The 25,641-nt window shown below is 51.8% G+C and overlaps 1 protein-coding gene across 1 annotated transcript; it reads left to right on the top strand.

The window, feature by feature from the left end:
- Positions 1–2,567: 2,567 nt before the first annotated feature.
- Positions 2,568–24,676, top strand: FECH (ferrochelatase). The gene is made up of 11 exons (XM_062017369.1): positions 2,568–2,660; positions 4,877–4,982; positions 6,063–6,182; positions 6,563–6,711; positions 13,792–13,926; positions 14,701–14,807; positions 15,650–15,748; positions 16,443–16,550; positions 17,689–17,853; positions 18,271–18,330; positions 19,469–24,676. Exons 1-11 carry the CDS (start codon positions 2,609–2,611, stop codon positions 19,601–19,603), a joined length of 1,236 nt encoding a protein of 411 aa, XP_061873353.1. The 5' UTR covers positions 2,568–2,608; the 3' UTR covers positions 19,604–24,676.
- The last annotated feature ends 965 nt before the right edge of the window (positions 24,677–25,641 follow it).

Here is a 25,641-nt window from a genome sequence, read left to right as displayed (position 1 = left end):
AGCTTACATCCCGTGGCAATTGTGGCCCTTAACAACAGCTGTCAGAAAGATGCTGCAGCTGCTTGGGATACATGAAAACATGGGTTTATTTTTATTAGAAAGGGTAAACAAACCTGCAAAAGAGAAGAAAATGAGCAATCAGAACTTGGAATTCTCTTTATCCTCGCTCATTTTCCCTCAGGCTATCTCCACAGCATCAGATGGGTACTTGGTAGACTGGCAGCCAGCTGACAGCACTGGCTCCAAGGTTCTTTCAGCCTTGTAACTGGCAGCTTTGACATCGCTGTTGTACAGCTGTGTTTATATTCCATCTCCTCACACGCATTGTTTTATATTTGTGTTGCAACCCTTTGTAAGGGGGCACTAACTACCCCAGAGAGACCAGCATCCTCCATAAACATGGGGTTTCTCCTCCTGCCCTACCACAGCTGCCTTTCATTCACTGCATCAGCAAACCACGCCGTGCCAGGCTGTGTCTGGGATGGAGATCACAACTTAAGCTGTAATGCTATGCAGAGCTGCTGCTGTTGGTTGTAAATCCAAGTCTGTGGATATCTGTCTCCAGCCAAGAAACACTGCTGCTCCCAGCATGGCCAGGAAATGCTGTAAACGATGCACCCCCCAAACACGACACAGTACCTGTCCCTGTGTGCGAGGGGCAGCCCTGCTGCAAAGCTTTCCTGCAGTGCCCTGGCAGCAGTGGGGTTTGAGCTTGGAGCAGCCTCTTGTTTCCATCTTAGAGAAGATTTCAGTTTGCAGGCAAAAATACGCTCACTGCAGTAAATAATGATTTAGGGTTTTTTTCCCCTACCTGTGTCTTTCACCTGAGGTTTTGCTGTAGCCACCCCCAGTCACAAAGCAGATAAACTCCAGGCAGTTGCTGTGTCCAGTGTGCAGTGTCTGGGGGTTGATGCAGAGTCTGGGATTGCTGTGTTCAAAGCGTGTGTCCCATCTCCAGTCCTGTGGACAAGGGCCATGTCTGTCTCTTTCCACAGAAAAGCTCCAGGACTGTCCAGAGAGAGAAGACTAACCTGGTGCCAGGGCAGGGGCACAGGCTTTGGAGGAGCAGAGAATGCCTAGAGGCAAAATGATAGTATCACAGAATGCTGGGGGCTGGAAGGGACCTTTAGAGCTGATCCAGTCCAACCCCCCTGCAGAAGCAGCTCCCACCTAGATCAGGTCACACAGGAACGTGTCCAGGTGGGTCTTGAAGCCCTCCAAGGAAGGAGCCTCCACACCCTCCCTGGGCAGCCTGGGCCAGGGCTCCCTCACTCAAACACTCAAACAGTTTGTCCTGATGTTTCAATGGAACTGTTTGTGTTCCAGCTTCATCCCATCACCCCTTGTCCTGTCACTGGATACAACAGAAAAAAAGTGCTGCCCCAACCTCCTGACACCCACCAGGGAGATATTTGTAACTATTACTGAGATCCCCCCTCAGTCTCCTCCAGACTAAACAGCCCCAGGTCCCGCAGCCTTTCCTCACAAGGAAGATGCTCCAGTGCCCTGAGCATCTTGCTGGCCCTGCACTGGCCTCTCTGCAGCAGTTCCCTGTCCCTCTGCAGCTGGGGAGCCCACAACTGGACACAGGACTCCAGATGAGGCCTCAGCAGATGTGGCAGAGCAGAGGGGGAGCAGAACCTCCCTGGCCCTGCTGCCCACACTCCTCTTGAGCTTTCCAGGATGACGGAGGAGGCCATGAGTCAGTGTCCCCTGGAAGAGGCAAGCTGGGATCATGCCAGGCCCTGCATGAAACATGGAAGGAGGGACATGGAATCCTTTTATTATTATAACCGAGTTGTTCACCATTGGAACCGGCTGCCCGGGAAGCTGGTGGAGTCCCCATCCCTGGAGTTGCTTAAAAGGCACACAGATGACGTGCTGAGGGACACGGGGTAGTGCTGGGTTTGGCTGTGTGAGGTGAGTGGCTGGACTCGAGCTTAAAGGTATTTTCCAACTGCAAGGACTCTAGGTTGACCTTCTTCTGCAGGGGGTTGGACTGGATGGTCTCTCAAGGTCCCTTCCAACCCCACCATGCTGGGATTCTGGGATTATTGTTGTTCAGACCCTGGGTTATCCGCAAAGGTTGATCAAGGCTGTGGATGAGCCTTTTTGGTTTACAACTAGGGGTTGTTTCTTTCTTTTAAAAGGATCTGTGGCTTCCTTAGAGCCCAGTGCCACCCCTGAGAGATACTCCTGTCTGTTATTAAGAGTCCCAGCATCCTAGAACCACTACAGGTGTAAAAGCCCTTTTCGAGCCCAACCACTCTTCCCAAACAACCCCCGCGTACACAAGGCATGGTTGCCGTTACTAGTTTAGCTTCAGAACGACAGATATTAGGGAGAAGCGTGTGTGTGTGGGGTCGTCCGTTCGGTTTGATGATGAGGCGCCGGAGCCCGCGCTCCTGTGGTAACGGTCACACGGCGGCTGACAGGGATGGCGCGAACAGCGGCTTGAGGGACACCCGCCTCTGCCCCGTCGCCTCCGCCACCGCCCCCCTCCCCGGGACCGCCCCCGCTGCAGCGGGGGCGGTCCCGGGGAGGGGGGCGGTGGCGGAGGCGACGGGGCGGCTGAGGCTGAGGGGCGGCGGCGGGGCTGTCTGAGGGAATGCAGGCGGCCGCCGCCAAGATGGCCGCCGCCGGACGGGCGGCGCGTCACCGTGAGTCCGGGGGCGCCGGCTGCGGCCGGCAGCGGGGCGCGGGGGAGCGGGGATAGCGGGAGCGGGGCTCGGAGCGGCTGTGCTGAGGGCTGCCGGGCGAGGCGCGGGAGGGAGGGCGGCGGGACGGCCGGCACCGCGTTACACAACGCCCGCCAGCCGCCTTTGCGTAACGCTGTCGGTAGAGCCGAGGCCTCCGGTCCCCGGGCGGCGGCGCCGGGCTGGGGATGGGCTGGGGGGTGGCATCCCGTGAGGGGGGAACCGCCGACGGGGACGCTGCCCGAGCCCGGCTGCGTTTCGGGAGCGTGTGGGGAGCGCCGGCGGCTTTCCCGCGGCGGCGGCTGAGGGCTGTGACGCTGCTTTCGCCTGTCACTCGCTGGCAGCAGGGTCGGTTCGCTTTGGGTCGGTTTTCTCTTGTGGTTTGGGTTTTTCTTATTCGTTCCCCGCGCAGGGGTTTACTTTTAAGCGAGGCTGGCTCGGTTCTAGGAGGTGCCGGTGTAAGAACCATCCCTGTGTTACAGCTCGCAGGTAGCGTTGTCAGAATCAGGCCAGGTGCAGCAGGAGGCGTCGGGAACCAGCCGCAGCTCCACGGCTGCCCCGTTGCCACAGGCGCGGGTTGTGTGCCCCGCAGCTCCTGCCACACGCGGACAGCTCTCTCTGCTCCTGCAAGCAGGAGCCTCTTTCCCTAGCCTTTGTAAACGTGTCACACTGCCGACTGGCCTCCTGGAGCTGCGAAGGGGCACCAGTGACACTTGCCCTGGGAGCAGCCGCGTGCGGGCACACGGCAGCGGCCAGTTCTGTCAGGCCTTGGCTCCAGGGCCGTTTCTAAAACTTAGGAAGGAACCCCCTTAGCAATGTTTCAGCAAGCTGGGATCATCATTACTCACCTCCTGGTGTTCTGGTGTAGGCAGAAAGGTGCCCAAACCTCACCTTAAGTAAAACAGATACTTTCCAGTATGTATTTACGGTGCTGGAGGATCAATACAGCCATTGAAGCATCTCTTTTTTTTTGTTGTATGTAGCTAACATATCATGCCAATGCCTTGAAAAGTAAAAACCTAAGAACTGTAAGAATATAAATACTTGAGAAGAGTCTTTTGGGCATCAGCAGTGCTTGAATTGACATTCTTTAGTTGCAGACACAGGCATCCACAGGCACACACTCTCAGTCCTAACTAAGAAGCTGGATTTGCAAGATGCGCTTCACTGTCATTGATTTCAGGAGGTTTTGAGGGCATTCAGCATCTGTTTTGGATGTTATTAGGGAACTGTGAAGCGTAAGATGCTCTTCTCAGCGGGTGGCTCGACTGCTGAGGAGATCTGTGCTATTGGGGCTCAATTGCTGCTGAGCTCCTGCAGTCTGGCAAGGGAAATGTCGCACCAAACAATTGTTGGAGAGGCAGAGATGCAGAATTTAATGTGGGTTTTTTTTCACCTTGGGCAATTCACACTATTATAGTACTGAAAAATATAACGTAATGACTGTGAGCTCCAAAGGTAAACAGAGTGTGCTTTTGAAAAAGGCTGTAAACCAGCAGGTGGGAAGGTTTTTTGCTTCTGTGGTATCCTGGCTTTTGACTGATGCTGAAGTCCAGGGATAATAGAAGTCACCTAGCTGGGTAGTGAGAAAGGAGGCTGCCTGCATCCCTGGGTAAATGGGTTCTGAAGTTGCTGCTCAGTGTACCCGATGCAGGATCAAACTAAGAAGCTGTGTACTTATGGCCTGCAAGTGCTGACCTGTGTTACTGAAGTTTGCTGAGGGTCCCAAATTAATGACTGCCTCACCTACGCTGTAGAGGTGGTGTGGAAATGCTTTGCTTGTCTGGAGTTAGCCCAGGTACCTCTGTACCCTGAGGAGTTAGGCAGCTTGGCTGACTTACTTCCATTGTGTGTCAGTCCTGTGTAGGTTTTCCTGTGTTGTCACCAGTTATTTTGGATTTAGGATTGGAGACTGAAGGTAAGTGAAGCTTCTTGTTTGGTTTTAGGTTACTGCCTGGTATCTGAGAAGCTGTTAGTATACAGAGTGTTCAAAGAGAGGCAGAAGCTTGCAATTTCATGACTTTCTTTGATTTCGTGACCTGGAGCTTAAGGGAGAAAATGCCAAGCAGCTCTGTACTGCCAAGTGTGTGTGTGTAGCTGCTGAGGGATTAGTGCCTGTCTGGTGAAGAGGTCCCTCAGCCCAGCGCAGGGTTATCAACGTGCTGTTATCTTTCTTCCAGTTGTGAAAAGCAGCAGCCAGCTGAGGGTCCCGGTACGATGGAGAGGTCAGGCAACTGCAGCTGCGGTGACAGAGAGCACAAAGCCTCAAATCCAGCCAGAAGCACGGTAAGTTTGCAGCCAGGTCTGGGTGGGTGTGACCCGTTCCAGTTGCCCTCTGTCTCCCTGTGATACCATGTGCTGCTTCACTGGCACAGCAGTGCAGGAAAACGTGGCAGTTGTGGGGCTTGATCTGAGGTTTTGTTGTGCGAGTGTGATTGCTTTTATCTGTCCTTCTGCATTCGCCAAGCCTCGTGTTTTCACAGTTCTGTGGGCAAGGGCGGCTGGCCTCGTTCTCTGCAGTGAGACAGTGGCCCACATAAGGCCTGGGGCGGTGCAGAAGCCACAGGAGAGCAAACAGAAGGATGTTACTGTTATCTGAAATTCTGGTTCCTGCTTCCTGGATTGTATTCAGCAACTTTCTGATAGACACTCATCAGGTCACAGCTAGGCTGCTCTCAGCTCCCCTTTGGAAGACTTGGGCTTTAGCAAAGCTCCCTGTGCAGCTTTGGTTCTGTCTGCTCAGGGGGAGAGAGGTCCTGGTCACTGAGCTCCCTAGGATAGGAGAAGCAATTCAGTGGAAAAAACACACCTCTTGAGTGAAAGCTGGGATCAGCAGCCGTGTCTGCAGAAGCTGACTTGCTCTGCTGCGCTGGGAGGAGTGTTGTCCTTCAGACACTGTGCCAGGCCTGCACCTGGGTAGAAAATCCCTTGGGTAAAGAAACCCAACAACTAACAAACCCAACTCTGCCCCTGCTTTGTGTGTGGAATAGCTCCTTGCTGCTTTCACAGCTTCAGGAGGTGAGATGTGTCTCCAAGGCAGTGAACACAAAATCCTGTATGGGTATCTCGTCTGTTTTCTGTGGAAGCTGCTGTTCGGTTTGGTTGGAATCTACAGCTGGCATTCAGCTGAAATGGTTCCTTGAGCGCTGTTTTGTAACCTCCTCAGCATATTGCCAGTTAAACCCTGTGTTGCAAAAGGATTATTGTTTTTTACCAAAGGTGAAGTGCGTGTAAATACTTGTTCCCTGGGTGCCCATGCCTGTAGTTATGTTTTTACATAAGAGTGATGGTATGGGATGCTGCTTTTGCAAAAGGCAAATGCGGGAGGATAAGCTGCAGGATTTGAAATCTCTCTTGCTTCCATAGGAAACCTAAAACAGGAATCTTAATGTTGAACATGGGAGGTCCAGAGCGACTGGATGATGTGCACGATTTCCTGCTTCGCCTCTTTCTGGACAGAGATCTGATGACGCTTCCAGCTCAAAAGTGAGAACTGGCAGCTCCGGTGTGGGCTGTTGCTGCCATAGCTGTAGGCTCAGACATTTGACTGGTGGTGTGTATTGGCATTTTTAAGGTGGTTTTATCTTAGGACCAGATTAAACTTGCAGTCAGAGCAAGAAGAGATGGTATAATTCCCTGGAAATAGGTGTGCCAAGATTATTCTCTTCTAATGGCACGTTGTGGTTTCACGTCACCGAGTGAGTTTGGGGAAGGTGGTGGAACACAACCTCAAACACACCACACTGCTCCGGTTTGCTGTAGTGTGGGGAGACTGCCATGGAAGCCCTACTGCAGCAGAGGGGTTTGGGGAAAGGGCTGGTGTGTGGCGCTGCGGTGCTGACACGTGTCCTGTTTGAATGCTGCAGCAAACTGGCGCCATTCATCGCCAGGCGCCGCACGCCCAAGATCCAGGAGCAGTACAGCCGGATCGGCGGCGGGTCGCCCATCAAGAAGTGGACAGCGGTGCAGGGGGAAGGCATGGTGAAACTGCTGGACAGCATGTCTCCACGGACAGGTACCTGTGGGCTTCTGAAGACTGCCTTTTGCTTCTTGTGTTGAGAGTGTGTGTTTGTAAAGCAGATTCTGCTTCTCAGCGTTTGTCAGCGTGAACGGTGTTGTCGCTCCTGCTTGGGAATCATGGCAAAGGTATTGCTGAAGGGAGCATCTTACAAGGGGGAAAGGCTGCGTCACTGGGGGCTGGTCAGCCTGGAGAAGGCTGAGGGGGAATCTCATTGGCACTTATGAATATTTAAAAAGTGCATGTCAGGAGAATGGAGCAGCACTTCTTTCTGTAGCGTGTCCAGTGACAGGACAAGGGGTAATGGACAAAAGCTGGAACACAAAAAGTTCTCCTTAAACACGAGTAGAAACTCCTTTGGTGCTGAGGTGAGGGAGCCCTGTCCCAGGCTGCCTAAGCAGGGTGTGGGGGCTCCTTCTCGGGAGGTTTCCAAACCCACCTGGACACGTTCCTGTGCCCCCTGGGCAAGGGGAACCTGCTCTAGCAGGAGCTTAGGCTGGGTGAGTTCTGCAGGGCCCTTCCCACCCCACCACTCAGGAATCCTGTGGTATGCAGAAGCACAGGATTCCCACACACACAGTACATTTTGTGCCATGGTCTGCACTGCAGAATGGTTTTGATTTTGGAGAGTACTGTCAGTGACTGCAGTAATCCAGTGTAGCACCAAACACTGACACCCAGCTTAGACTGACCCCCTCAGTCTGGGCCCAGTGCGTTCTGTGGCCTAGCTGCTGCCTCTGTCCATGCCCAAGGTAAAGCTGCTCTTAGATATCCACCCTCAGATGCTTTTAGCATGTTTTGCATTACTTCAGCTGTCAGGAAGTTGGGCATCTGGCCTAAGCTGATGGGCTCTGTTCCCCTTTTCGTTGAGAAAGTAGGACTTGGAAAGAAAGTGATTCAGTTCTTCCTAGGGTCAGTATCAAAGGACAGGCTCTCTAGAGATAAGCTTATCTCTCCCCTGCAATTATCAGAAGAAATCCACATGGCTGTGACAGACAGTGTCTTATGTTCAGATAGCTAAAGCTAGATGACAGAAGTCTCTGTTGTTGTGTACAAGGTGTTGTATCTGGCCCTCTAAGCCCTGCCTGAGCCTGAAGAAGTCTCTGCTGAAGACAAGTGGCTGAGCTTTAGGTACTAAGAAAAGGGAATATATGTAATGCAAACAAATAAGGCAGGCATGGGATAGAGGTGTTCAGAGTGGCTTTCTCAGCAGCACAGGTGGGGTGGAGATGGGTAACTGTGGCAGTGGCAGTATCATTCTCTGATATGAAGAGGTCGAGTGGGAGAATGACAGTCCCCTTGGGCTGTGTGTATGCACACAGTGGGAAAGGGCCTGTTGACCTCCTGGTTGCTTGGTGTCCTGCACACTGGTGTTACTGAGTTTCACAGGGGGTGGATCTCCTGCTGTCAGACACATGCCCAGCTCTGGGTGTCTGCCACACGCTTGCAGCAGCCAGCAGTTGGGCTCAGGGGACAGTGCAGCGTTCCCTGCTCCTGCCCTTCCCTCTTCAGCCAGTACTCTGTGCAGGGACTGTCTGATGCAGAAGAGCTCTGAGGCCAGAACCTCACATTGGAAAGCCTTTTGTATTTACCTTTGTTATGCCAGCCTGAGCCTAAAGAATAGGTAACTGGATGGAAGTGTTGAGAGGCTGACTGTTCTCCAGAGCTGCAGCTGTCTTTCATTCCTCTGTCCCTCTGCTCTTACTGCTTAGATAGATCCAGAGCCTGTAACTTGGTCTGAGTCTGTTAATAGTGGAAGAAGGGAGCATGCACCAATTGTAGCTGGTGTGGGGACTGAAGAGGCTGGCTGTGAGAGCAGTTGAGGTTTCCAGCTGCATGCTGCACGGCCTGGTGCACTGATAAAGGTGAGTCCCACCCTGGGGCAGAGCAGCAGATAAGGACCAGCCATCTGACTTGGGTGGAAGCAGGTGCTGTCTTTGGCAGTTCTCTCTTGATAATAAGAAAACATGGAAAGTGAATACAGCCTCTCTCCCTTCTCTCTGCATCACAGGATCTCTCTGACCCTTACTCCCTCAGAGCAAGGAGCTGGGACTTCTATGGGTGACCCTGTGCCAAGCGACCTGGTAGCATGAGCATGATGGGAAGCAGGTGCAGAGGCTCCTGTGGATGTCCTTGGTCCTGAGGGCTGCAGCCAGCGTGCTTTACACTGCAAATTGCAGTGGGCTTCACTTGCCAGCACGGACAACTGCTGTCCTTTAAGTTGCATTAATTTGCTGTGGTTCAGCCATGTTGAGTCTCTGTCCCCAAACCTCCCACCAAATTGATAGACACGTGGTTTTTCACCTGGGTTAAGTGCATTCGTGGTGGAATTGGCACCAGTTTAGCTAAACTGCTTTCAGGTTGTAGTGAGCTGAATTGGAGTTCAGCTTGGTGCTACTGCTTCTGCTGAAGGTGACAGGTCGTGTGCTCACTGAACCTTTAATGCTACAGTTTCTTTCTATGTGAAGGTGTTAACAAGTGTGAGTGGCAGCACTGTAAATTAACCTTCCCCATTCACATAGGACCTCGATGGTGATGGCCATCTTCTGTGCCTTGGCTCTGGTGGCCATAGACAGAAAAAGACAGTGAATCACCACTGCTTGGACAAAAGCCAGGGCCAACAGTAACCTGATGGCTGCTCTATGTGACCTATCTGGGGTTGACCTTTGCTCTGATAAGGTATTTCTCTGCACTATGCTTTTTACACTTGAAGCAGCTGAATACCTTTCTGTGTAGAAGGAATGAATGAAGATGATCACTAAGCCATCCACTCAATTCCTTAGTGATGTATTAGCTGCAGATAATACTTCTCATCCTGCCACTCCAGTAGAAACACTCAACATTCTTAATAGAAAAACCTCTGGAGTAAGAGAAGCCGAAGTGGAGGGCTCTCCATTCTCTTCAGCTCAGCAGCTCGTGGTGCTGCAAGTCTCCTCCTCCCTTCTCTGCCCTTTGTTGATGTGATGCTGACATGGAGGGAGTCTCCCTCCATGTTTGACAATACACGTGACTTCATTCCTAGCTATTTTGCATTGTTTTGTGGCACTTGCTTCAATTGTGGGTACAAAAGGGCTAGATGTACAAGACTGGTAAAAGGCTGTGACAGGTGAAAAGTAACACTCCTGGAAGGCTAGAACCAAATGTATGGTGTTCATTCAGCATGTAAGGTGTCTCTGATACTTTCATTCCGGTGGTGTTTGATCCTTTCTAACATGGACACTGCTCTCCAGCTCAGTTCCAGCTGTGGGCCCTGCAGATGTAGTCAAAGCCTGAAGCCACGGTTGCACCCTTCTGTGGCATCCAAGGCAGCAGTGGTTTTAGCAGCAGTAGTCCCAGAAGGGTCAGGCTTGTCACAGGTTCTGAAGATAAAGCTTAACAAGTTTATCTGCTTTTCTCAGTGCACCACTCCCGCCTCCTTTTGTTTGGTCACCCCTTTCTCTGAAGTCACACCCAGCTCTGTGCCCTTCTTACACCTGATAAGTCCTTGAGAGTCCTCCTTTGTTACCTAACAGGAGCTGCAGTTTCCAAAATGGAATGTGCTGACCATTTCTTGGAGCTTTTCAAGTAACCTCCCTGCCACACCAAGTACTGTGTGGCTCCAGAATAGCTTGAAACCGTTGGATGTGCTTCCAGATAAAGCCACATGTTCTGGCACATGATGTGCTAGCTTTAGGAGTGCTGAGCCCCGTTAATGAGTAACTCACAGGCTGTGGTGATAACACTTGGAGCACATGGCAAAGGACAAGTACTTTACATTCTCATTTTAGGTTGATCTGGACTTTTGGGATATCGAGCGGATAGTTGCTGTGTGTTTGCAGTTGAAGAGCTCATGTCAGACTGTGTCAATAACCACTGGTGAAATTCCCTCCTGCCTAAATTAATCCTCAGATTTACTGACTTGCACTGTACATTACAGTAGTAGCAGTGGGGCTAGTGTAAAGTAGCAAATAAACAGCCTCACTGTTCCCAGTGTCATCTGGGAACAGCACAGTTCTTCAGCAAAGCTTTATTGTCACAGGCAGCTGCCTGCAAAAGAACAGGAGCTCTTGTGTGTGGGCGAGTGGGGTCGGTAGCTGCAGGAGTCTGCGAGAATAAATCACACAAGCAAGGGGACAGGAAAGCCCATCTCTGTCCTTGAGCCTTTTTTAGTGCTGCCATCAAACAGGCTAATGTCTTGGAGTGGCAATTACGTCTTGAGAAGGCACATCTGGCTTTTTTATTGTTTTTAGTAATGATGGCTCTGAGTTTTCCTACAAGCTGTGTTTTAGCCGAGATACCCTTGCCAGCAGAGTGAAAGCACACAGGGTGAGGGGAGCATGTTGCTTCTTTGGATTGTCAGCTCTTTGTGGAAGGAGGTGTCACTGTTTCCAGTAGTTCTGACCCTCACTGTGACAACCTGAGTGTGTGTGCAGAGGTGAGCATCTCCCCTGGGCTACCTGTGGGCCAGGGCAAAATGTATTGCAGGGAGTTCCCAGGTTGTCCCTGCTTTGTGCCAGCACATCCTTTCCCAGGTTAAACTCCTCTTTGCTCTGGTTCGTCAGACTTTTGTTTTTAATGCCATTTAAAAATGTTAATGAGGTTGCTGGCTCCTGGGTATCCAGAACTTGTGTCATTATTGGCTGCTGCTCCCAGCTGGGAGCTCTCTTGCCTCCTGCAGTGAAGTGGGGCTGACTAAACCTGTTTTCTGAATCCTGCTGAAATGTATGGAGTGGAGACCAGGCACAGGACATTTGCTTTCTTCAGAAACCTGTGAAGTGTTATTTCAGAGCTAGTGACCCGGAAACGCTGGAAAAGAAACTTTGCTTTTGTTCTCCCTGGAACCTCTGTGCTCTACTTAGAGGAAGCAAACCTCCCTTCCCTCCTTCCCTCCCCATAACCAAACCAAACTCCCTAAACCTCGAGGCCAACACCTGAGAGGTTAGAGATGGAAAAACCTAAAACATTGTCCTTGGACAGAATAATATTGGTTCCCAAACAAAGTGTTTAAAGGCATTTTTACCCAGAAACCAGGGTGAAAGAACACATGTCCCTTAATTCAGTATCACTGATCTCCTGCCCCAAACAGTGGTCTCAGCCCTTGGGAGTTTATGCGCAGATGGAGCAGACCCACTGAGGGGGAGGGGCAGTGGGGAGGCACCTTCTCTCAGCAGGATGGTGGCCAGAGCAGTTGTAACTGTGCATCAGTTCCACTTTCTCCTGGTTTTGGCTTTGTTTTTGATGTGGTGAACTCGGGGCAAGAAGTGAAATGGAATTACATCTGCATTGTATGGTGAAGGAAAAAGTAGGAGTAGGTGAGGAACACGCACGGGAACTAGGTCTAGGGAGGTAAGGAACGGGGGGCATGTGGAGCAAACAGTTGGTACCTGAGCATTCTGCCTGAATGTCCCTGCAGTGCTGGGAGTGAGGGTCTGATCCAGCAAAGGCACACAAATCCTTCCTGCACGGAAGGCATCCGCTTCCAACAACTTCTCTGTTGGCTCCTGGAGCACAGGAGGGATAGAAATACCTTGTTTTCTTGGAATGCCTTATGGGCAGGTAACGTCTGTAGGTGCAGTGCATTTTTCTTGTTGAAGCTGATCCCTGTAGGGCAGAAATCTCAGTGCTGGCACATGATATTTTGGCCCAGTTATGTTAGAAAGTTCAAGTAAATAAAAGTTGCTGGCCAGTGCAAACTGCTTTAGCAGTGAGTTTCCTTTTGTGTGGCAGAATGAGGAAAGCCTTGTCTTTAAAAGTCCTTAAACCTATGTCTTTAAAATGCCAAATGTCTTGGTGTTTTACTTTACACTGTTATATTTAAAGCATCTGACTTCTGATTCCAGCCAGCAAGCTGAGCTGTGCTCTCAGGAAGCCCATAGCACGCCTCTAACTGTCTCTGTGCCCATTTTTACCGTACTGTACTCACACCTTTTTACCAGTACAGCCTTTAAATCAGAACTCCCCTAGTAGAATGTCAGAGCTCTGTACAGCCCAGAAACCATGCCTCTGCTAAACTAAGTACAACCAGAAGAGTGATGCTTCCTCCAGAAACCAACAACAGATGAAATCACAGAATCACAGAATCCCAAGGGCTGGAAGGGGCCTGGAAAGCTCATCCAGTGCAACCCCCCTGCCAGAGCAGCACCACCTAGAGCAGGGCACACAGGAACTCATCGAGATGGGGTTGAATGTCTCCAGAGAAGGAGCCTCCACAGCCCATCTGGGCAGCCCCTGCCAGGGCTCCCTCACCTCAACAGGGAACAAGTTTGTCCTTGTGTTGCTTTGGAACCTCTTCTGTTCCAGCTTGTGCCTGTTGCCTCTTGTTCTATCATTGGCTATCACTGAGCACAGCCTGGCTCCAGCCTCCTCACACCCACCCTTGATGGATTTGTAGCATGAATGAGCTCACCCCTCAGTCTCTTCTCCAAGCTGCAGAGTCCCTCAGCCTTTCATCACAAGGCAGATGCTCCACTCCATCATCTTGGTGGTCATGTGCTGAACTCTTTCCAGCAGGTCCCTGTCCTTCTGCAACTGAGGGGCCCAGAACTGGACACAATATTCCAGATGTGGTCTCAGAAGGGCAGAGCAGAGGGGGAGCAGAACCTCTCTGACCTCCTGCCCACAGCCCTTCTGGTACACCCCAGGCTGCCATTGGCCTTCTTGCCCATGAGGGCATGTTGCTGGCTCAGGCTCATCCTGCTGCCCACCAGCACCCCCAGCTCCCTTTCCCCTACATGACTCTCTAACAGTTCATTCCCCAGCCTGTGCTGGCACATGGGGTTGTTCTGTCCCAGATGCAACACTCTGCACTTGCCCTGGTTGGATATCATTAGATGTCTCTGTGCCCAACCCTCCAGCCTGTCCTGCTCTCGTTGAACAGCAGCACAGCCTTCTGGTGTGTCATAGTATGAATTCTAGTAACAGCAAAGAGTTACCAGAAACAAGACAAGGAAAGATGTGTTTCTGTGGCAGTGGTTTAGACAATTAACAAGTTCATTTAACAGTTCCAGTCTGGTTCTGTAGGTTGCATTTATTAATGACACGTGACTGAGAGCTGTCACTTCTTCTGTGCACTTCCTTTCCCTGTGCTTTGCCTGGCAGCACCTCACAAGTACTACATTGGCTTCCGCTACGTCCATCCCCTGACAGAGGAGGCGATTGAGGAGATGGAGAAGGACGGCATCGAGAGGGCCATCGCCTTCACACAGTACCCACAGTACAGCTGCTCCACCACAGGTGAGCCCCCTGCAGCAGCAGGGCTGGGGCAGAGACCTGCCCTCTCCTCGTGGAATCACAGAAAGGTTTCAGCTGGCAAGGACCTTTAAACTCAAGGAGTGCAGCCTCTGTCCCAGCCCAGCACCCACCAGCCCATTGCCCTCAGTGCAACACCCACCCAGCTCTGAAACCCCTCCAAGGACGGTGACTCCAGCAGCTCCCTGGGCAGCCCCTGCCAATGCCTGACAGCCCTGGCAGCAAAGAAATTCCTGCTCACATCCAGCCTGAATCTCCCATGATGACACTTGAGGCCATTTCCTCTTGTTCTGTTGCTTGTTACCAGGGAGAACAGACAGACCCCACCTGGCTACAGGTTCCTGTCAGGTAAATGTAGAGAGTGAGAAAGTCTCCCCTGAGCCTCTTTTCTCCAGGCTCAACAGCCCCAGGTCTTCCCAGTGCCCTTCCTCTTGGCCTCCCAGCCAGCTTGACTTGATTCTAAGTTTTAGGCTTTTAAAGTAAGGATGGCTTCATGTTACTGTTATTGTGAGAACACAGACTGGAGGCTCAGGAACACGACTGAGTAGGCTTTCTTTGTGGAGGTTAGAACAGTGATTGTTCCTCAGTGAAAGAGTGGTTTGGCAAGTTGTTCACAGCCTGTACGTCGCAGACCTTTGGTGTAATCTTTCTCATTTGAGGCTCTTGGTTCTGATTCAGAGCTGCATTTTAAGATGTTAACAATACTTTGCTGTAAAAGTGTTTTGGCTGAACTGAGGTTCTTGATTCTCTGTGTTTCAGGAAGCAGTTTAAATGCCATCTATCGCTACTACAGTGAGAAGGGGAAGAAGCCGAAGATGAAGTGGAGCATAATCGACCGATGGCCCACACATCCCCTTCTGATTCAGGTGTGGGTTTGTGTGAGAGCCTTCGAGGGCAGCAGTCAGGAGAGGTGTGAGCTGAACAGCTCTGCTGTGTTAGGAAATTGGCATTCCCTGGGGTTTGCATGGATTGGTCGATGCAGGAGAAACTTGTTACCTTTGCATTGCCAGCTGACTTTAAAACAGCAGAGCACTCAGCAAATAGAGATGGTTATTGAGTTTCCTTCTTAGGAATATTTGCTACCAGTAAAAACACAGTGTAATGGTAAGCAACAGAAAATGTGCTTTGAGTGCTATGTATGAAGTTGCAGGAGGATGGTTAGTTATTTCATGCCGAGTGTTCTGGCATGGTAATGTGTGAAAGTGACCTCGTTTGAAAGCATAGTCATGTTCTCCTAACAGTGCTGGCTGGAGGCCACCTCTAGAGGTCAGTAGCCCAAATTCCTGCAGCTGCTGGAGCAGAAAGGAGAAATACTACAGCAGAAATGGAGAAATGGTGATTGTGCAGAGCACAACCATCCTCTCAGGAGCCCCCTTACAGCCCCCTTCCCCTCCACAGCCCTGGAATCGCCTTCAGCAGCCGTGGAGGAGAGTTGGGTCGAATTGGTTCCATTCTTTCAGTTTGTACCAGCATCTTAAAACCACTGGGATGATCAACAGTTCATGGGGGCCTTTGGTGGGCCTGAGCTCTGTGTGGCACTGCATGTAATACGTGCCACCTCTTGCCCCACGTGCAGCGAAGGGAGTTGGGAGCTGCGCAGGCAGTGTGGCGTGCTGCCGCTGCCTGTCTCGCTCCATCGGAGAGCACACAGTGCCTCTCAGTGTTTCTCACTCAGGCCTTTGCTTTTGGTTTTGTTTTTTCTGGGCAGTGCTTCACCGATCACATACAGAAGGAGCTGAACCTGTTTCCACCTGACAAAAGGAAAGATGTCGTCATCCTCTTCTCGGCTCACTCGCTGCCCATGTCTGTGAGTGGCGTTGGGTCACGCTGGCTGGGGCTGGAGGGAAAGGGATGGGCTGCACGCCTGCCTGGGGGCAGGGACACAGCCTGGGACGTGCCAGGCAGATACAAGAGAGAGAGGTGCTTGAGTGAGCTGGAGGTGGGAGGCTGCCGTGGAGTTGGGGCGAGCACGTGAGCTGTGGTGGCTGCGGCTGCCGCGGCAGAGGGAGCACAGGGGCAGCTCAGGCTGCTCTCATGCACAGCTCAAACCTGGATGGTAATGCAAGGGAACATTAGGCATTTCCTCGCCTCTAGAAAGCAGTGCTAATGCTTTCTCTGAAGGAATTAAGGCAAAATGTTTCCAAGGCTGTGGTTAAATGACTCAGTTCTCTGCCAGCAACCAGCAGCTGCAGTGAAGCTCAGATCACTTCTCAAAAATGCGGTGCTGTTATCAAACGTAACCTTATCTACATCTGGTGATACAAGAATCTATCTCTTACCACGAGAAGGAGGAGGGGTAGATGTTCTGATAAAGCAGCTTCATCATAGGTTTTGCTTTTCTCCACTTTCCCTTGCCTGTCTGGGATGAGCCAGGCGCTCGGTGTGGCCTGTCCCGGTGCAGCCACAGCCTGCACAGCGTGCTCGCCTGCCCCAGTGCTCCAGTGCTTTGTGCCCAAGCCTGTTCACTGGAGGAAGAAAGATCTGGTGTTTCTGTGTTGAAGGTCGTGAACCGTGGTGATCCGTATCCTCAAGAAGTGGGAGCTACTGTCCAGAGAGTCATGGAGAAGCTGAACTACTCCAACCCCTACAGGCTTGTGTGGCAGTCCAAGGTATGTGCCTCCTGCTGCTGTGAGCCTCTTCAGGCTATGGGGTTTGTGCTCCTCCAGCTTAGAAGGCTGTAACCTCAAAGCCTTTTCCCATTTTGCCCAAATTCAGTCTTTCCAGACAACCTTTATCCACAGTTTCTTGCCTTTTTTGTATGTTGCACCTTTGTAAAGTAGATGTTGGATGTGTCCATGAGGAAACCTACGATCACACGACATCTTATTTGGCACCTCTCTTTGTCAGAGGAAGAAGCAAGCACTCACTGCGTTTTTGAGGTGCTGCTTTTTGGGCATCTCTGAGCAATTTGTCCAAAGCCATCACTGTGATGTGGTAACAGAAAGAAGCTGGAACACAAACAGTTCCATTTGAACATAAGGACAAACTGTTTGAGTGTTTTGAGTGAGGGAGCCCTGGCTCAGGCTGCCCAGGGAGGGTGTGGAGGCTCCTTCCTTGGGGGGCTTCAAGACCCACCTGGACACGTTCCTGTGTGACCTGATCTAGGTGGGAGCTGCTTCTGCAGGGGGTTGGGCTGGATGAGCTCTAAAGATCCCTTCCAACCCACACCATGCTGGGATTCTATGAGCCTAGTCCAAACAGGCCTCATTATTCTTGACAAAGACCTCTTGCATTGCTCTGTGCCTACATTCCTTGCTGTTTGCAGTAGCAGTAAGTCTGACCAGAGTCATGTAGTCCTCAGGGGCTTTACTCCTGTTGTGCCACTGCTGCTTTTTCCTTCAGGCCACGTAGCACATTGCGTCAGCACTGAGCACTTCATGGGTAGTAAAAGGGTAACAGGGAGTTTGCTGCAGAGTGGGAGCTGCTTCAAAACACAGGTGAACTGTGCAGTACTGGTCAGGGTTTTAGTGACCTGGAGACAGTGGCCCTTTATTTAAGTTTTCATGTATTTCAATGAGTCTCACTTGGGCCAGCTCAGGTTCTGGGATTTAAATGACTGGATGCTGTGTCTTCATGAAACAAATCAATGGAGACAGTGAGAGGTGCTACCAGAAGCAGCAGAAGGAACTGGCTCCATCTAGGACGTGATCTGGTCTGTATTGTGTTGTCCAGGAAGGCAGGGGTGTTCTTTGTAAGACTGATTTAACGAGGGAGTGGTTTTTGATTTCCCTGCTCCTTTGCCTGCAGGTTGGACCAATGCCTTGGCTCGGCCCACAGACAGATGAGACCATCAAAGGACTCTGCCAAAGAGGGAAGAAGAACATGTTGTTGGTCCCAATAGCATTTACCAGTGACCACATTGAAACGCTTTACGAGCTGGACATTGAGTATGCCCAAGTCTTAGCCAATGAGGTGAATGTCTTATGGCTTTTATAGCTGTTTGGATAGCAGAGCCCCAAAATCACCTCCCCTGCTTTGGAATTTGCTCTGGAGCTGCATGTTGGCACGTGATGCAGGGCGAATTTAATCTTTCTGTGAGCTGACAATTAACCTGAACTGGCTGAGCTGAATGCTCAGCAACACAAACCAGGCAGGGCTTTGTCTTTCTAGACTGAACTGTTCAGCCCCACTGCTGCACTTGCTAGAAAGAGTCAGCATTTGTTGGCAGCCAAGTGAAATTTCACATTGTAGTTGTTTTTGCTGTGCTGGAAAACAGGGTGTTTCATTCAATTCTGTCATTTTGGGGTGACTTCTGAGTTGTAGAAAGGAAGGTTTTGAAGAGTGGCTACTGAAGGACCTGACAGATGTAACTTCTTCCTCTTGTTTCAGTGTGGAGTTGAAAATATCAGAAGAGCAGAGTCTCTGAACGGGAATCCACTGTTCTCCAAGGTACCTTCTTCCTTGCAGTAGCTGCACTTGTGTGTTTTCTACTAGGTTGTGGGTTGTAATGAATGTTGAATTTAAATGTGACAGTGGCAACCCCTGCACCTAATCTATATCCCACAAGGTGTTTTCTTTCTCCAGAGGTGGTGAGGTTTGACTCTCTTTTGGGTTTGGTTTTTTTAAACAACAAGAAAATGTACAAGTTCTGTGTGACAAAAAAAGGGGAACAGTTTGGTCTTCATTTGTAGAAGGCTTTTAATGAAGTGCTTCTGTGAGGACACCATGCCCATGCAGTTCTCAAGGAGGATGTGGTTCTCCCTCCGGGGCAGCAGCCTGAGGGATACAGGATTCTGGATTAGTGTGTTCAGTTCTGGGCCCCTCAGTTGCAGAAGGACAGGGAGCTGCTGGAGAGAGCTCAGTGCAGGGCCACCAAGATGCTGAAGGCAGTGGAGCATCTGACTTGTGATGAAAGGCTGAGGGAGCTGGGGCTCTGCAGCTTGGAGGAGCCTGAGGGGTGAGCTCATTCATGTTACAGATCCATCAAGGGTGGGTGTGAGGAGGCTGGAGCCAGGCTGTGCTCAGTGATGGCCAGTGACAGGACAAGGGGCAACAGGGACAAGCTGGAACGGAAGAGGTTCCAAAGCAACACAAGGACAAACTTGTTCCCTGTTGAGGTGAGGGAGCACTGGCAGCGGCTGCCCAGATGGGCTGTGGAGGCTCCTTCTCTGGAGACATTCAACCCCAGCTGGATGAGTCCCTGTGTGCCCTGCTCTAGGTGGTGCTGCTCTGGCAGGGGGTTGCACTGGATGAGCTTTGAGGTCCCTTCCAGCCCTTCAGATTCTGTGATGAAGCTGGAACACAAACAGTTCCATTTGAACATCAGGACAAACTGTGTCAGTGTTTGAGTGAGGGAGCCCTGGCCCAGGCTGCCCAGGGAGGGTGTGGAGGCTTCCTCCTTGGAGGGCTTCAAGACCCACCTGGACACGTTCCTGTGTGACCTGATCTAGGTGGGACCTGCTTCTGCAGGGGGTTGGGCTGGATGAGCTCTAAAGGTCCCTTCAACCCCCACCATTCTGTGATTCCATGATTCTGTGGTTTCCTTCGTCACACAGGTGGGTTTGATGTGTAATGATCTGTGTTGCAGGCTCTGGCAGACCTGGTCTGTTCCCATCTCCAGTCGGATGAAGTCTGCTCACGGCAGTTAACCCTGTGCTGCCCGCTCTGCGTCAACCCAGTCTGCAGGGAGACAAAAGCCTTCTTCACCAACCAGGGGCTGTGAGGGATGGGCAGGAGCCCCCCACACTGCACAGGGAGATCCCTCTGGAGCAGCACAAAGCAGAGAAGCCCTCTGACCAGGCTCTCCCGTCATGTGCCTGCAGGCTGGTAGTGGTGTTAACCTCACCTTGCCGTGAGGAAACTTGATTTGTTTTGTTTTATGTTTTTCTTATGTTTTCTTTGTTTGAGAAGGGTTTGTAGAAGGCAGGGAAACAGGGGCATTGGCCCTATGAGATGTGAAAGAACCTGGTGTCACCTGATTCCAGGTGGACTTAGCATCAGCCCAGGAGTATGCACTGAAAAACAGACTTTTCTATAAATCAGCTTCTGTTTCCTATGCAGGGATTTGTTTGTATGCAGGTTTGCTGTGAGTGCATTCATTTCAGCTTTCCAGGTCATGCACACAGTTACTTGTTTTGCTTATGCTTAAGGTGCAGTATAACCAGCATAGTCACAGGTTGCCTCTTCTGAGAGCAGTTTTTCAGGTGGGTTTAAAGATCCAGTGGCTTCTGGTCCTTCTTAGGTAACATGTTGGCTTTACTTTAGAAGGTAAAGAAAAGGCTTCGTTTGGGGTTCCTGGTTTTTATCTGTTGTCTCCTGCCAGAAACTTCTGGTGAGAGCTTATCTGGGATAGTAGAACACACAAGAGTTGTTCACAGTTTCTAGAAGGAACCACTCTTGTGGTGTGGAGGAAAGGCCTCTGTGTTTGTGGAGCATAAGGTGGAAGGAGGAGGCCTGCTTGGGGAATGCTGGGGGACATGCTCAGCTGAAACAAACACCTTAGTTTATCTTTAAAGCAACGTGACTTTTGAAAGCTGTGCTTTAAAAAGGCTTTTTGTGTTTGGAAAGCTGCATTTAGGAAGTCAGGCTCACTCCCCAGGGGGTTTACAGCTCTGCTTTGTGCTTTCTACTGTGCCAGGGTGCTGTGGTGTGTGTGGGATCCCAGCTGATCCAGCTTGAGGGCTGTTGTTATTGACCACAGAGGTGGTCAGTCAGTTCTCAGTGACAGGGCAGAGGCCTGAGAGCAGGCAGCCCCTCAGGCTGGCAGCTGGGTGCTTGTGCAAAGCCCAGCTGGGTCTGTGAGGTGTTGGGCACAGCCCCAGTGCCTCCCAGTCACCCCCAGTGCTCCTGCCCCAGGCCAAGGCCTTTCTGGGCAGGGTGTTGGGTGCACTCCCAAGCACTGCTGGTGGTGTGGGGTGGGAAAGCTTTTTGGGGCAGTATTCCCTGCCTGCCAGCACCGGGCCCGGTGTCCAGGTTAGTGCTGGGATCAGAGGGAGTTTTGGCATGCAGTGAGGACACAGCGCGCGTGGGCTGGGCACCTACAGGGCTTCAGGGCTTCACCACAGCACCTCAGGCAGCCAGTCCTGCCCTCCTGGGTGGGACAGAGCAGGAGCAAAGCTGTGGCAGCGTTCTGTGGGGCTGAGCCGTTGGTGTTCGCTGCCAGCGCCGTGGGGATCAATGTTTACGTTCTGTGATTAGCACTGAGCCGCCAGCGCTTGGGCCATGCAGGGTGGCTTCCTGCAGAGCCATGGCTCAGCTGGTGCTGCTGCTTGGGAAGCAGATGCCATGCTGCTCAGGAATGTCATCGTGGAGGCATGAGCAGTTTGAGCCTCTGATCTCCCAAGGGTGGTGTTGCTTCAACAGAACACAGGACTCTGTTGGAGTAACGGGCTTGTCTTGTTCTGGTTTATGCTGAAAGAATTAAACAGGGGATACTAAAGTAATGGATGGTGCATCAAGCAGCCAGAAGGCCAAATAACTGCCACAGAGACACCTAAGTCCTCCAGTACAGCCTCGCTGGGGCCTGTGGCCTACACACTGAGAGCTGTTTGACGTGTCTCCACTGCCAGACTGCAGCTTCCACGCCGAGGCAGACTTGAATTCCTCCAGTGCCAGAGCCTCCTGCACTCCTGCCATCCCTCCTGGCTTTGGCACAAAGAAGTCTTCCATCACCCTTCATACCTGTGCCTGTTACACTGTCAAGGAGCCAGAAGCTGGGCCTCCTGTGCTCCATTTCTGGCTCCATTCTTGGTCTCTACTCACAGCCCTGTCAGCAAAAAGGAACGCAAAGCTGCTTCCTGCCCTTGCTCAGGTGGAGCAGGAGGCTCTCACATGTATGAAGGGGTGACATTTTCCTTGTAAAGCTTAGAATCAAGTCTACAAAGAATAAAAAGCAATGGCAGTGTGCCTGGGAAGGGAGCACTGGCCTTTTATGCATCTTGTTGGACAAAGAACTTTGTTCCCATTTCTGTATGTGATGCTCATCGGTCAGTGGAAAAGTCTGTCTTGTGAAATCTTCCTATTTGTGTGTCTTTCCTACCAGCTGTGAAGGGGATTGACCTTGAAATCTGGGTCACCAGCACATTTAGAGGTGTGGCTGAAGCCAGAGAGTGGTCACATGAACACGGTAATACCATAAATACAACTTGGCCTGTTATGTCCATACTGGAGAGAGGACTGAAAGGAGGAGTGGAGGTGAGGTGGATGGAGAGCTGCTGAATGACAGAGCCCAGAGGGTGGGGATCAATGGCACAGAGTGGAGTTGGAGGCCTGTGGCCAGTGGAGTTCCACAGGGATGGGTTCTGGGGCCAGTCTGGTTCAACATCTTCATCAACCACCTGGGTGAGGGGACAGAGGGACCCTCAGCAAGTTCCCTGCTGGCACCAAACTGGGAGCACTGGCTGATGCACCAGAGGCTGTGCTGCCAGTCAGTGAGAGCTGGGCAGGCTGAGAGTTGGGCACAGAGGAACCTGCTGAGGTTCAACAAGGGCAAGGGCAGAGTCCTGCAGCTGGGGAGGAACAACCCCCTGGGCCAGGCCAGGCTGGGGGTGACCTGCTGGAGAGCAGCTCTGCAGAGACAGACCTGGCAGTGCTGGCTGATAATAAACTGCCCATGAGCAGCAACGTGGCCTCGTGGGCAAGAAGCCAATGGCAGCCTGGAGCATCCAGCAGAGTGTGGGCAGCAGGGCCAGGGAGCTTCTGCTCCCCCTCTGCTCTGCCACATCTGCTGAGGCCTCATCTGGAGTCCTGTGTCCAGTTGTGGGCTCCCCAGCTGCAGAGGGACAGGGAAGTGCTGCAGAGAGGCCAGTGCAGGGCCAGCAAGATGCTCAGGGCACTGGAGCATCTTCCTTGTGAGGAAAGGCTGCGGGACCTGGGGCTGTTTAGTCTGAAGAGGAAACTAGAGGACACGTTATCAACATTTACCTAAAAGGTGGATGTGAAGAGATTGACCAGTGAGAGGACAAGGGATAATGGACAAGAGCTGGAACACAAAAAGTTCTCCTTAAACACAAGGAGAAACTTGTTTGGTGCTGAGGTGAGGGAGCCCTGGCCCAGGCTGCCCAGGGAGGGTGTGGAGGCTCCTTCCTTGGGGGGCTTCAAGACCCACCTGGACACGTTCCTGTGTGACCTGATCTAGGTGGGAGCTGCTTCTGCAGGAGGTTGGGCTGGATCAGCTCTAAAGGTCCCTTCCAACCCCACCATGCTGGGATTCTGTGATCATGAGACATTACATTTGTCCCCAGTAATAAAAGGTATTTAAAATCCACTTTCAGTGTGTAACCACAAGTGAGAGAGTTACTCAGCCTGCTGCTGCTGCAAGACCATAGTATAGAAATCACTTAATTTTCCATTTTCCATCTTTTAGCAGATGTCACCTCATACAGTTGGGGATATTTCATTTTGCTGAGCAGCTGATGTAATGTCACTGTCCTGCTGTTTAACACAGGTTGCTTTGTCTTAGCAGAGCATCAAAAGCCTGTTGGGAAGCTACCTGAGCAATTAACTAGCAGCTCTGCTGAGTGTTTGTAATAGAAATCAAGGTAACAGTGAGACTCAGTGGGAGTCCTGCTGCCAGTGGGAGTCCTGCTGCCATTGAGGTCTAATCCTGGCTTTCTGTCTGGCTGCATTCCTGACTATGCTAATCAACAGTGGGATTCACTGCACCTTGTTTTAGGTGCTTCAGGGCCATGTGGCACCATCTGAGCTGGTCTCCTAGGTGTCATTTATGGTCAAAAGCTAGTTTTGATCTGTTTCTGAGAAACACCCACCTCTCAAAGCAGCTCCCCACAGCAGGTGGGTGAGTTCCATTCTGTTGCACCAGCTCAGGGGTAGCTGACCACCTTGCACATGTCTGAGGTGAGGAGAGATGGATCCCACCCCATGATGTGCCTTCTTCTCCAGCTCTCTGCCAGCAATGTGAGGGTTTGCATCCCATGTGCCCCTCTGGCAGGACTCAGACCTTTGGTGCTACTCCTCAGGATTCAGCCTCTTCAGATCCTGCACCCTTCCATGCTCTGGTGGAGTGGGAGTGAGCACGTGGGACTGTCAGCATCTGGGAGGCTCTGGTCCTTGGGTAACCATCTTTTCCATACCAGGGACACTCCTCCTGCAGCACTTTGCCAGTGTTGGGTGTGTGCCCTGAGCAGGAGCAGCAGATGGAGCAGGGACATGTCCCAGTACAGGTCCCCAGGGCAGGCTGGGGGTGGGAGCTCTGGGGACAACAGGGTGTCACAGCCTGTGCTGTGCAGAGAGCAGTGCAGAGCCAGGCTGGGGAATGGAGCTGCTTGCAGAGGGAATGTCTCAGGATTTGCTCATCATTAGGCTGTTCTCCCCATTGAACTCTCTGCAGTTTGGCTTTTTCTCTGGGTGTTTTTGGTCGCAGCTTTTCTCTTGTGGAGTTTTGCAAACTCTCCCTTGTCACTGCAGCTGCGTTCTGGACGATGTGATGGCTTCCAGAAGGTGTGTGGGCAGTGCGGGGGAGCAGAGCTGCTGCTGCCCTGCAGTTGGGATGCCACAGCTCAGCTGGCTTTTCCTTTGAACACCTGAAAGTTCACCTTGTTTTCCCTTCCTGCCACACCCAGAGAGTTGGAAATGGGGATGAGGTGTAAGATGCGAGAGAGGGAAATATTCCTTTTGTATCTTAACACCAGATTCATTCAGATGTTTGCTTTTAATTCAACTTAGGTATTTCAGCTTGAACAAGGACTTCCATTAATGTAACACAATGATGTGTAATCTTACCATGTAACCTTTGCCATAAAGATGGGATTCCCATTAAATTCCTTTTGGAAAAGAATGTCTGGGCTGTGTGTGTAAAGAGCCATTCGTGGTGGCGTTTGGTGTCCTGGCTGTGCTTTTCCTTTCCAACAGAGAGCAAAAGCATTTGGGAAGGTGTTGGTTCGGATCAGTGGTGCCCTGGCAGTGGAATCCACTGGCAGTGGGTGAGAGGTTCAGGCTCTGGGTGCTCTGGGAGCTGGTGCTGCAGACGTGCCCCGGGTGCTCCCGCTGCCTGTGGGTCTGTGCCGTGGGAGTGCTGGGTGCAGGGGAGCAGCCCGTGACCTCAGCACCCTCTGGGTGCTGCCCAAAGACTCCCAGACACAGCCAAGCCGTGGTGGGTCTCTTCCCCAGGCCTTGAGGGGACTTTCCAGGGGGAATAACGGCGTTGGGGCCCGCAGCCCTGCTGGGTCCCATCAGGGGGGTGTGAAGGCAGCTCCGTGGGCAGCAGCTGCCTGTCTGGGTGTTTCTGTCATCTCCATGGAGCTGAAGCTGCTTCCCCAGCTCACACAGAGGAGCCTGTCTGCATGAGCCTGCAGCAGCTTGTATGATGTCAGACGTGAGGCTTCACTCTGCCCTTGCCCTTGTGACACCCCACCTGGGGCTGCAAATGCCAGTATCAGTCTGAAGGCATGAGGAGCACCGTGCCCTCGTGGGCAAGGAGCCAATGGCAGCCTGGGCCATCGAGAAGAGTGTGGGCAGCAGGGCCAGGGAGGTTCTGCTCCACTCCTTTGGTGCTGAGGTGAGGGAGCCTGGCCCAGGCTGCCCAGGGAGGGTGTGGAGGCTCCTTCCTTGGAGGGCTTCAAGACCCACCTGGACACGTTCCTGTGTGACCTGAGCGAGGGGAACCTGCTTTAGCAGGGGCTTGGGCTGGAGGAGCTCTGTGATTCTATGAGACTGTTTCTTTGGTGGAGATGCCAGTTGCACAGTGAGGCTTCTGCACAGGAGGCTGCCTTGGTCTCAGAGCACAGTCTTCCCTGGTCATCC

Source organism: Colius striatus, chromosome Z, assembly GCF_028858725.1.
Source record: "Colius striatus isolate bColStr4 chromosome Z, bColStr4.1.hap1, whole genome shotgun sequence".
Taxonomy (NCBI): domain Eukaryota; kingdom Metazoa; phylum Chordata; class Aves; order Coliiformes; family Coliidae; genus Colius; species Colius striatus.
Note: the sequence above shows the minus strand (reverse complement) of the source record. Positions and strands in the feature narration are given on the sequence as shown.